This window comes from Vanessa atalanta, chromosome 22 (genome assembly GCF_905147765.1).
Source record: "Vanessa atalanta chromosome 22, ilVanAtal1.2, whole genome shotgun sequence".
Taxonomy (NCBI): Eukaryota; Metazoa; Arthropoda; class Insecta; order Lepidoptera; family Nymphalidae; genus Vanessa; species Vanessa atalanta.
Genome location: NC_061892.1, coordinates 895,345 through 908,997, shown reverse-complemented (window position 1 = coordinate 908,997; position 13,653 = coordinate 895,345). Strand labels below are relative to the sequence as shown.

Here is a 13,653-nt window from a genome sequence, read left to right as displayed (position 1 = left end):
AAAACATCGTGAGAAAACCTGCATGTGTCTAATTTCAACGAAATTCTGCCACATGTGTATTCCACCAACCCGCATTGGAGCAGCGTGGTGGAATATGCTCCAAACCTTCTCCTCAAAGGGAGAGGAGGCCTTAGCCCAGCAGTGGGAAATTTACAAGCTGTTAATGTAATGTAATGTAAAATGTAAATTATAACATACATAGGCAAACAAGACTTATAATGGTAAGTGGTCTCCACCGTACATTAACAGTAGCGCTTTAAGAAATAGTAACCATCCTTACATCACCAATTTGCCACTAAACTGGTGACTATAATGTTATGTGTAACTGCCGTTACACAAGCTCACTAACCCGTCAAACCGGATAAAAATACTAATTATGGCTGTTTGCCAGTAGAATACCTGATCAGTTGGTGTTACCTACCCAGGCGACCTTAGAAACCCTACCACCATCTATTCAAGAATTTACATAAGTTTGTGATAATAATCTGCCACATATGTATCCGCCAAGTCGCACTGGAGCCGCGTGGCGAAATAAGCTCTGAACTTCGTCTTTCAATATTGTGACCTAATGAAAGTACATAAACAATCTGTAAACTAGATTTATAGTTCATGCGTAAGCAAACATGACTTACTTTTTACAGTATCGATGTGTAATACAATAATAGAACACCATTTCCTCGTTTGCACGGATTACCTGAAGCGGAAAGTTTTGCGCAACTCATCGCGCATTTACCAACTCACATTTAATCACTTAAAGGCAATTAATTGGCAACGGAGAGATAAATCAAAATTATAATGAAACCCATTTCAGAAGACTTTAAATGTTATTATTTATAAATTTAATCTAAATGTATTATATTTTGCAGTCTTACGACGATTTCTTCAAGTCCTTGCTCTTCAATGCACGCATCATCGTTCAGATTTTCTTCGTTATGGGGGGTTTCCTCATGGCCTACAAGATGCTGGTCTACGCTGAAACCCACCAGTTCACATTGAAAACTGTGCCGATGGCTATTGTTAATCGTTGGTTTAGGTAAGGTCAATAAACTTACAATTTGCATGTATATCTAGGTTTTTACTTAATCTTGACGACATTTTCTTTGTAAAATATTTTTGTAATCATACAAATAATTAAATGTATACAACTTGATAAGAAATAGTAAAATTTTACAAAATTTACCTGCTTTTGACCATTGACCTTGATTTAGTCAAACCAGTTTATAGCAGTTACGATATTTCACACATCATACGTTAAGCATACACAGAATGGCATGAAATTATAAACAAATGTCATAATCATAGTGTGATCCTTGTGGAGATATAGCGTGCTTTGAGTAAAAATTATAAGCTGATACTTGTCAGTGGTCAGAATTAATTCTATTTTTATAAAATGACGGATCATTCTTCAAAATACCGAGTTGTCAAATAGTATTTTATCTACTTATATCTATTTAACTTACGACCAAACAATTTCTAGTTAAAACAGTTCATCTTCCTACCATTTCATCTTCATTTGTCGTAAAGAAATTTGTATCGTTAAGTCATTATTTTATTCTACACGTACTATTAAGAGCGTCTTTAATAACGGTGCTACTAAAGTCACGAATCTTTATCGTTCGACGACAAAATGTCGTCACGATTTAGTGAAAAGTGATTTTAGTACCAACTGCGTTTGAAATTAAGCATATTGAATTTAAAGTCACGTCACATTCCTTATTTACGAGGCTTATCAATATTCAATAGGATGTCCATTATTATGTAATATTCAGAGGAATAGATGAAGTAGCTCTACATTAATGTATTGCTTTTGACGAATATATAATGCAATCAAATATCACTAATTTGATCTAACTTAAAAGTTCTCGAATCACAGGTATTGCAATTAAAAAAAAAAAAAAAAAATTACAACTCATCATAAGAAGATACTCGAGAAAATAATTACAATTTATCATAAGAGAAACGAAAAACTTTTTTTCAGATTAATGCCGGCTGTTTTGGTTGTGATGGGTCTAGCGATGACCTGGGTACCACATTTAGGTTCTGGACCGATGTGGGATGCTGTGGTCGGTCGTGAACGAGAGATGTGTAGGAGTAACTGGTGGCAGTTGGTGATATTAATGCCTAATCTATTCCCGTTTGAACACCTATGTCTACCACAAGCTTGGTAAGTGTATAATCTTCTATTTAAAATTATATTAAACAAATAATAAATAAAGAAACAAGAAAAAAGAAAAGGTATAAACTAAATCTATTTTATTCAAAACTGCTTTCCTTTATACATAGAAATTAAGGACATGAAAAGATGGTGAATAGTGATAACAATACGATTATCCTAAAAACACAAAAGGGATCAGAGTTCAATCAAAATCAAAATATACTTTATTCGAGTAGGTTTTTGCAAGATTTATATACATTTTACAGAACTAAAAGTAAAGCTACCACCGTTTCTAAACGTAGTTCTTTCTTGCCAAGAACAACCGACAAGAAACTCAGTACTTAATCATTTCCAAAATTTGAAATAAAATTTTATATCAGTTAAATACAGTTATATATATGACGACCTCCGTGGTCGAGTAGTGTGTACACCGGTTTTCATGGGTCCACTCTGCCAATCCGAGGTCCCGGGTTCAATTCCCGGCCGAGTCGATGTAGAAAAAGTTCATTAGTTTCCTATGTTGTCTTGGGTTTGGGTGTTTGTGGTACCGTCGTTACTTCTAATTTTCCATAACACAAGTGCTTTAGCTACTTACATTGGGATCAAAGTATTGTATGTGATGTTGTCCAATATATATTTATATAATATATCCTGAAGTCAACTAGTTTTACCACCACCACCACCACAAGTTTTTAAGTCATTTGTATAATCTTGTCGGTACATTATTTATTATTATTTTCTAACAAGGATTTGATGGTATAAATCTGCAAAGTAAAAGTTCGAGGACAGGGCACATTAATCAAATAACGTGCCACGAAGTACACAACTCTTATTAGACAAACAAATACTATAGCAACGCAAGACGGATTGCGCAAATTGACAAGAGACCAACATAAGTGATACACATCGCGACAAATAAACCTTGTGCCAGAAATTCATTAAGACATAACGTACAAGAGGACATCTGATATTACGAATATCTTAAATATTAAATCTAAGTAACATGACTTGAACAATACAAGATAACAGTCTTTCTTATAACTGGGCAAAGGCTTCCTCTGCGGTCTTGCGCTCCATTGCGGTCTAATGTATATAGGAAATACAACTACAGATACAAATTAAACACTTTAAATACTCATTCGGGATTAATAAAGCAAATATCTCGACGCGACTTTAGCTAAAAAAGAAAAGTACAATTAATAATCCAGCTATATTTATTTTGGAAAAACGTCCTTTTTCAAAATCAGTGCAATCATACACCATATATTCAATAAAGGTTTTGATGCTGCCTTTCGAAACAAACTTATTTTAGTTTCATGTATACTGTAACTCCACAGATAAAAAATGTTTTTTATTTTATAAATGGAAGTGACAATCAATCTTTAAATCTAAATTTAAATCCCAGTGTTGCGTCAGATCGTAAAATGTTAACCCGTTGATTTGCTACTACCTAAGCTTAGATTTAAATACTCCATGCTATTTTTAATGGACTATAAATTAAAATAGATTTGACTCCCTTAAACAATACTAGGTAATTTTGATCGGTAGATAAATATTTGATGCCTGGGAACCTATGTAGGTATAACAATGGATTATTTAAATGAGATATATATTAATAACCATTTATTTTTTACATTTTAAGGAATTACTTATATTCCTATGGATTTCCAATTACTTTAAAGCTGGTGGGGAGTGAAGGTTCGATTCTGAAACTTTTTTCCTCGCTGAGCGGCCCGCAAACCATTTTACTAGAACCCATGGAATGTTTACAATAAAAAAAAGCAGAACAAATTAAACCAATTTAAATTGTGATACTGTCTGGTAATAAAAATACACAGGCAAGGAAAGACACGAAAAACATAAAAAAAAAATTTACATAAAAAATGAAATAACAGAAGTTTGTCTCCAATCTCGACTGAACAAAAAAGCAATGATATTTATGTAGAATTAAAAAACCCGAGATAAAAAGCCGAGATAGCCCAGTGGTTAGAACGCGTGCATCTTAACCGATGATTTCGGGTTCAAACCCAGGCAGGCACCACTGAAATTTCATGTGCTTAATTTGTGTTTATAATTCATCTCGTGCTCGGCGGTGAAGGAAAACATCGTGAGGAAACCTGCATGTGTCTAATTTCAACGAAATTCTGCCACATGTGTATTCCGCCAACCCGCATTGGAGCAGCGTGGTGGAATATGCTCCAAACCTTCTCCTCAAAGGGAGAGGAGGCCTTTATCCCAGCAGTGGGACATTTACGGGCTGCTAATGCAAAAAAAAAACACTATTAATAGTAAGCAACACAAAAAAAAATTTAGATTTTTTTTTACCAACCGAATCCCTCAGATTTAAGTAGGTTGTCCTACTGTTGACTGTGATTAATTTCGCAGTAAACCCAACTTTATTTTAATTGTATTAAGAGTTACAACATATTGAGTCCTAATTACTACTTGCACTTAAATTCAATTTAGATTCTCGGACTTCAAGAAGTACACATTCAATTAGTGCTCGGGTCTAATGAAGGCTAATTTCATTTTTGTTTTACCAACCAATGAAAATAACTCCAAATAAAAAGACTAGATTTCAAGTAAAATGTAATTAAAAAAGGGTTTCATTGGTTGCAATTACGCGCGGCTCCCGTATATTAAAGCATTTCGATATAAAGAACACTGCTAGCCTGAGCAACGTTCTTATACATTCCACGGCATAATCAATGTATATAAGTGGCTAGAAAACGTGAATCTTAAGCGATGATTGCAAATTCAAACCCGGTCAAAGAGTTTATTTAAACTTTCAGGAGTTCAATTTTTATTTATAGTTAATCTAATCTTTGGTGAATGTGACACTCCTCCATGGAAGAAAAAACGGCATATATCTGACAAAAATCTGCAACATATCTTTCAACCCTTATTGGAACAGCCTGGTGGAATACAAATACCCTTTGTAGAGGAGGAGAGTTCTATGCATAGCGTTGAGACATTTACAGGCGGATAATTTTATTATTTATTATGCTATGGTATCTTGTTATGCGTTCTAACGCCTTATATCATCAGCTGGTAAAATCATTCGTCTAGTAGCTTAAGTAAGTAAGTAACTTAAGTGCGAATAAATCACAGGGTTTGACGATGTTTTTAAATGTTTCTGTCAAAATATTATAATTTGATAGTGTTACACTGTAATATACATGTCATATACATAATAGAACGTAGACTGCGCTGAAAACATAACAAAAAGAAAAATAATTAAAAAAAAAAGAAAATAACAAAAACGTGCTAAGAAAGTAGTCGGTATTATTCTGTAAAAATAAACTCGACTCTCTCCGCAGACTCGATCGTTAATGTCAGAAAGTCGCATTCGAAAATGAATATAATAGTTAAAGCATTATACGTCCATCAAAATAGTCTATCGCCGTAATTCGATTTTCAACAGATCACGAGTGAGATTTGACGTCAATTTTACAGAGTAGAATTGACATAGTCTTTACAGAAGTTACAACTTTACGATGATAATAATATATAATATTATTGCTTTGAACATACAGTGATATATTTGTCTAGTATCATTAATGCGTATAGTACAAAAAATTAGATCGATGAAATTGATCCTAAAGGAGTAAAACATGTACCTTCAAGATTTCAAACCGTGACGACCCTCTAAGTAGAATTTAATAAAAACAAGGGTGCCAACGTCATCGTATCGGATTGCCGTTCGATCGGATTAAGAGGGATGGAATAAAAGGTAGCTAAAATTCAGTTTGAGTGAAGACGGCTAGTCCGAGTAACAAGAAGGGGATCATTCGGTATATTATCTTACTTCTGAATTAACCGAACAGCCGAGATGGCACAATTGCTTGATGATTGCGAGTTCGAACACGGAGAAGCACCATTGATTTTATAATATATTGGCTGTAAAAATCGTCAGGAAACTTGAACGTGTCGGAAGAGCGAGGCAGGGGGCAATAAAGTTCAAAATTTCTCCTTTCAGAAGACCCTCGATAAAATTATTTGTAAAGACTGTTTTCTAGTTAACGAAAACGAATCAAATTCCATTTTTCAATATAGAACATCAAACATTACACTTACATATTGATTTTCAAATTAAAAACAACCATAGATACAAGAATACAAGTCTAATCCCACGCAAGTATAACTGTGGACATGACGGTTATGTATCATTACACGCTGCTGTGATTTACGCATCCCTAATCGTGTTAAACTGTCTGACTTCCTTTGATAATCACGTGTCTAGACATTTTCTTGCTATATAGTACCTTATTTAGCGCTGTTTAATGCAATAGTGACAATTTATGGGAGCATTTGAGAGTATTACATCTCAGACACGTTAAATATTTATGGCGTGTAATGCTGCGTATACTGTCTCGAAGATGAATAATCGATACGCTGTTTGTACCTTTTATTTTATTGGTTAAGAATAATAATGTACTAAGAAATTGAGTTAAGCTATTACACAATTAACTTGTTTTCGCAAAGTGAGATGAGAAGTGAACGTACTGCGTTATATTTATATGTTCAACGTCAGATTCCACTTTTTATCTAAAACTGTTCAAATTGCAAAAAAAATAAGCAATTATTATTTACAAAAATTGTTTGAAATTCTTGTATTATTAATTTGACTTTAATTTCGATACGGACTTTAGTGCAGATGCTGTGCTAAGCTTTACTAATTTTACAATAAACTCTTCTATAAATACTAACTTAACCTGGCTTAAAATCTTACGTCATACAGTCCAATTTAGGGTTAGGAAGGTAGGCTAAAATACCTTACACTATTGATTTTGAATTTCTTTTTATAGGTATCTAGGAACGGATACGCAGCTGTTCTTCGTGACCTTGATAATTTTATTGATAATCTGGAGATGGCCGAAATCAGGAGTCCCTGTGCTATCAAGTGTGATGGTCATCAGTCTGATTATTCCATTTTTGCAAAGTTATTTCATGAATCTACTACCAATTAGAGTCAGTCTATTTCCAGAGTGAGTAATTTTAAGCATTTATTTATCAGTACTGAGTTTTGTTTTCTTGAAGTGTATCAACATGAATATATCAGCTTCAGAGTTCTCAATCCAAAATTATGATTTTTTTTATGATTATGGTTGGACGAGCAAATGGGCACCTGATGGTAATTGGTCACCATCGCCCATAGACATTGGTGCTGAGACAAATATTAACCATTGCTAACATCGTCAATGCGCAACCAACCTTGGGAACTAAGATATTATTTTCCTGGTGCCTGTAGTTACACTGGCTCACTCACCCTTCAAACCGGAATGCAACTATACTGAGTACTGCTGGCGGTAGATAATTGAGAAATTGTAAAAATTACAATTCTTAAATGATCTTTAGATAATTTTCAATCATAGGAGTAAATTCAAGATACACTTCCAAATGTTATAAGATCTACTATACCAAAAAAGATTTTTAAACAATGATTAGTTCCAAAATGCTGACTTTTTTCGAATGACAAATCAATGATGACAAAATGAGAAATCAACGATTAACTGAACTAAACAAAATATATGAGGAGAACCGCAATTTTTTTATCAATGTCTCGCAAAGCCGAAATACTTAAATTCATAACGAAATGCTTGGCGCATAAAAATAATTTCACACGTAAAGCAAATATACTAAAAGTTTTACAAACAAATTTAGTAAAAACAAACATGAAATCATTTTCAAATTTAGTAGATATTCAATTCCACTTCAATTTACTAAAACAAATTGTACCTTGCTTTTCTCAAGGAAATAACCTGTTTTATGTACTTGGGAACGAGTTTGAAGGAATATTTATCTTATTTTAAGGTCGATAAGGGACATTTTCGGTTACAACGAAACTTTTTACCATGCCTACGTGTCGGCGCAAGGAAATTGGGCCGGCTACCATCTAGGCGTTCTCACCGCCTGGTTTTATCATAAAGCACAAACCAAGAAATGGGATTTAGGTGAATCTTGGGTACGTATTTATTGATATAATTCAAGGTTTTACGTTTCATTTAAGTAGATTACTTTTTGGACATAACTCTATTAGTTAGTAGGCAAGGAATTAAATTTGTACGCTTTAATAAGGTCAAAAGTTACATGCGTATAGTATTAACTCTATAAATGAATTACTTCTGCTGTAAATTGTAATCATTCACTAGCTGTGCCTGCGACTTGGTGCGCGTTAGAATTTAACTGAATTTTTGTATATAATTCTCAAATAAATGTAGCCTAAATTACTACTATTAGTAGCCTTATTACATCACCTGCCATCTGTCCAGCCTTTCTAGAGACTAGCCGAAACAGACTTAATATATATATATATATATATATATATATATATATGCCTTTTTTAAGTTATCTTAAATAAACGAGAACATTTGTCAATTTGTTATGCTTTAGCAATAAAGGGATATTTATAACCGATTGAAGTAATGATGGTAGTGTTGATTCATACGTAAACTATATGATGTCCAACTGTAAAAAAGTAACAGCCTGTTTATATCCTACTACTGGGAAAAATCCTCCTAAAGAGAGTGCATTTCAAGGAAATTGCTTCGAGCTTCAAACAGTTCTTATTATGGATTAGATGATAAACGTGTTGAAATTAAATTTTAACCAATTGAAGTTTCCTCGGAATGTTTTCCTTCAGTTCTGTGTATAAATGTATTAAAGACATGGAAAATTTAGTTTTTGGTCGAGCAAATGGATCTGCTGATGGTGTATGGTCACCGCTATCCGTAGATATTGACTTCGTGAAAAAATGTAATCGTTCCAAAATTGCCAATTCGTCAAAAATATACTAAAAATGAGCGATAGCATTAGGCGATGTTTTTCGGAAAATGATTGTTACAGATATCGATGACATTTCCAATGATAAATATAATCAAATCAGCAAACATCCACTAAAATATAATTTTAAGTCAAAAGATAATTAATTTCAATATGTAAAACCATTTTTTATTTCTTCAGAGTATATTTTGGTCTGTAAAACTTATGTATGAATAAATTTGACATGAATTGTTACAGCTTTTAAAGATTCTTTTTCTGATATCAATACCCGTGGCCGCGGGAACAGTGCTCATGGGTTGGGACCTGCACCACCGAGAAGCTTCCGCCTTCGAATCTGCAGTATTCAACAGTTTGAATCAAAACTTCTTTGCCCTTGCCATGTGCGTTTTCATCATTGGCAATTTCTATAAATGTAACAGTAAGTCTATTACTTGTTTAATAATTTTCATCATCATTGTGATTTAAAATTTGTATAAATGCTTAAAAGTGTGGAGTTATTTGTTGAGATTTTAGTCAGGATTTTTGTCGTTTTATTTATGGAATAGTGTATGTAACTACTAAGGTTCTGGTCTTCTTCTTATATTTAATATAATTTTGAATACGGCCAGTTCAAGAATCTTCGTAAGCAGCTATTTCATTAAAGTATATTTTAATTACACACACACACATATCAGCCCGCATTCGTCCACTGCTGGACATAGGCCTCTACAAATGCACGCCACTGTGGTCTTTCTTCGGCAACTCGCATCCAGCTCCTGCCAGCCGTCGTATTTTAATTATAAACGATAAATTTTTGGACCTCATTATATTTGTCTATAGTTTATGTGTAGAGAACTGGTGTAATCACAAAAGTGTTTCGGTTCTCTGTATAAGCAATACACAATTTGAATATTAATTTTATCGTTCTCGTTGTTCATAGTTGGCAAATATATTTTTCTTTCTTTAATTCCGTTATAAAGAACTAGCTAACGACCATTGCTGAAGTAAAAGTATAATATTCAATTTAGTAATTATATTTATCGGTAATAAAACGACATGTAATATTTTCAAGAAATAAGTACGAGAGAAAATAATAATATCGATTATAAAAATAGCGTTTATATAATCGAGGATTCGATTTAAAAAAATGTTACAAGAATTTACAATTTCGAATCCGATAATTTCCTTCATAGAATGTTTCGCGAAATTCCATTCGAAAGTATTAAAAAGTAAAGTAAAAAATTCAGTGAAAATTTTAAGAAAACCTCTCTAAGATTTTTCGTATTTATCGAAGCATTAAAATTGGTTTTTCTAAATCCCTTTTAGTTCCACCTTTCTAGTATTACCTTACGTGGCTTACCTCCGAAAACACGTCTTGAAATTTAAACACAAACGTTTGATTCGCTTGCGAGAGATAAGGGGATTACAAAAGAAACCTGGATAAAAATAAAAACGTGAAGATTTGCGTTTACGCTTCAGCTTAACATCGCGCTGGCAGATCCATAATCACCGATAAGATGTTGCTATCCCTGTTGTGTAGGCATTTACGTAATAATATTCAAGCTATTGATGACGCTGAATACTTAACACCAAATATAACAATATGCCTTTGAAATGATCGGAACGTGCTGGGTATGCGGAATTCAAACGGTTTGGTATGAGAGGCCTGCTTGATAAACCAAGTGCTAGCTAAATTACGATGCAGAGCGTTGTACACATTAAAAATGAATAACGAAACTAGTTTGTTAGAAATTTTTGTAACAAATTGAACCTGTATATGATTTTTTAAAAGTAGAATCTCATTTAATTTAAATTGGTACTTGTTAGGTTATTACACAAACTGACATTCTTCTAAAGGGAATCGAACTCTTAGGACCTCAAAACGTAATAGATTCCTCGTAAGGAATCATTCAAAGGTTTCTTTTAATTTTTCAGGAATCTACGTTGGAGCAGTAGAATGGGGCCCATTGCAGCCGCTTGGTAGGATATCGTACTGCGCTATGCTGTTACATGCGACTGTACTAAGGACCTATGGTGGTCAGCTGAGAAGATCCTTTTATGCTACAGACTACACCGCTGTTTGTATTCTTTTTAATACCTATTTATTTTAGTTTTACAATTTTGCACACTTCAGTTGCTGTGCTCAGAATTAATGGAGGAATGGAGGATGAAATGATAACCTTCATACTTTGAATAATCTTAGGATACATTAAAAGTTTCCATGAAATCTTTTCTCGCACAAAGTTATGTATTAAATAATGCTAAGAATTATACCTTTTAGAATAAAATTTGTAATGTAAAGCAAGTTAACTACTACTAATGTAATGAATACGGGATACTTGAATTAGGATTGACTTTTTAGAGTTTATTTTTTAATTCAAGATTCCGATGCTAACGAGATTAAGCCTTCATTTGAATTCCGATTTGAGAAACTACCAGATTAAATAGAGGAGCGTTGAATATATCAATTTAAATAAAAAATCGCCCAATTTTAACAGCTTTAAGTAGATTGAACCTAGTCGTATAAGTGATATCCATATAGCAGGACCTTAACTTGTATAATATTTTGAAAGAAACCTCATTTTAGCATAACGCCTTGTACATCGAAAATAGTATCAGTCTTTTACTCGAGAGACTTTAAAATGGGTTCATATAAGAATTCGGTCAAATTAAAAAAAAAAGATCTTTCTTGGATGTAAACTTCATATTATGATTTTTTAGGATACTCACATGAAAACATACATTTTATTATTTTACCAATTAAATTTTGGGCGATAACTTACCATAATAATTAAAAAGAAGGCTTTAAATTATTTCATGACTCGCTTTCTGCTTGTTACCGATTTATCAAGGCTTGAATTTAATAAATTATATTTTATTATCATGTTTGAGTTTCAAAAAGGGATTGGGTTGAATTAAGATGAGACTGCTACAGGATTTAATTGGTGTTTGTTTTACCAGATAATGCTATTCGCTGGGATTGTATGCACAACGTACATTCTATCTCTGCCGCTTCATCTCTTCGTGGAAGCACCAGCCTGCCAGCTCCAGAAAATTCTATTCGGACCTAAGCGACAGACGAAGGAACGCGAAGCGAACGCGAAAGTTAAACCTGGAATCTCTAATGTATCGGTTTCGACGGTATCGACTCATATATAAGACTTAGTATTATAGATTTGTATATTTTGTAATAAAATTTTTGTACCTGATTTATTTTTTATTTTCAATTCACAATTAAATATCATTATGAAATTTAACATCACTGTAATGAAAACGGGTGCAATTATTATTATTGGTAGAAATCATTTTTGGATTTGAAAAATAATATAATCTTAAGGTATTATATATCTGTCTGTCTGTATCTGTCATCATGTTTCATTACGATTTTTCTAGAACTGTCGAGTACGATATAAATTATTAACCAAAATCAAGTACATCAAAATTCAATAGTTCTTGCCTGAATTTAATTTGAATTATTATTTCTATATTTATGTAATTGATAAATTATTTATTTAATACATAATATAAAGCGAAATCAACTTCGTCCCCACTCGGTGTCCTCACGACTATTTTTTTTTAAATAATACATCAGTTTTTATTTAGGCACAGACAAGCAAGTGGGTCATCTTAAATAGATAAGATATTTGCACCGTACAAATAAGCATTTTTTATACCCATACGATAGAGCCTTCAATTATATATTAGCTAGAATACATGTTATCGTATATAGCTATTACATTTTCTACAGGCGCTATTACAAAATATAAGTGAATTTCTGCTGTCGTTTCTAAACTATTCATTCGACTGTGATGGAAATTTGATGAGTTATTCTTCCGGAAATACGACATATTTTATTTACTCGGCATAAAAATATATGATTTATTCTTTTTATTTTTGTCTTGCAAAATAAATCGTTTACATAGACCCTTATTATATATCGTAAAGCCAAGACCAGTAACGGTGTATCACACCGCATTGGTCCGTGTACTTTTGACTGCATTGTTTTTGGGAATATGCCGATGGTTTTTTCGAATAAAAAAATAGTTATTAATAATAATTTATACTTGATTACTAATAAAATAAAGGTTTAAAAACCAAAAAGAACCCGCAAGAAACTCAGTAGTTACTCTTTTTAGCCATTTTAATTACAGAGTATGTCAGTAGAATACATACATTATAAAAATATTTTAATTGTAATAAATAGTATGATTTACTAAAAACTAATCAAAATTATCTAAATAATGTTAAATGACATATCAAAATCCAACGTGTAATTGAGATGTAGTTAGCAATTAAAGAGACAGATGTGGAAAGCGAATTTATTTTTTTAAATAATTTAAAAGCTTGCTGGTAATTCCATCTTTAAATAATTATAAATGTTGTTTTAAATGGCCTGCTATAAATTAATGGTAAAATACAATATTTACCTTTTTGCTCTAAAATAAAGGCAGGCGTAATTTATTTCAATTAATATAAATGTTTCAATAATCAATTTTTTTGAATAGTATAAGCAAAAATTAAGGTTATATTGAACAAATAAAACATACACAAATACATCGCTCATAGCTCAGTTTATCGTTTAAGATACAATTTTTTGTAAATTGTATCTCAAACGATAAACAAAGCATAAATATTAATTTCAAGTTCACGGAACTTATTTGAATTTTCACAACAGGATCCACGCTTCAGTGAACAGTGATTGATAACGTACTTTTATATTAAACTTTAACGTTTAA

The 13,653-nt window shown here is 32.5% G+C and overlaps 1 protein-coding gene across 1 annotated transcript in view; it reads left to right on the top strand.

Moving 5' to 3' along the window:
- Window positions 1-12,076, top strand: part of LOC125072797 (nose resistant to fluoxetine protein 6-like) — a 39,750-nt gene extending 27,674 nt beyond the window's left edge. Inside the window, exons 7-13 of the mRNA XM_047683493.1 lie at window positions 867-1,033; window positions 1,979-2,164; window positions 6,964-7,143; window positions 7,970-8,120; window positions 9,176-9,356; window positions 10,853-10,995; window positions 11,879-12,076. Of these exons, the coding sequence (XP_047539449.1) occupies window positions 867-1,033; window positions 1,979-2,164; window positions 6,964-7,143; window positions 7,970-8,120; window positions 9,176-9,356; window positions 10,853-10,995; window positions 11,879-12,076 (1,206 nt within the window). The remainder of the gene's footprint in view (window positions 1-866; window positions 1,034-1,978; window positions 2,165-6,963; window positions 7,144-7,969; window positions 8,121-9,175; window positions 9,357-10,852; window positions 10,996-11,878) is intronic.
- The last annotated feature ends 1,577 nt before the right edge of the window (window positions 12,077-13,653 follow it).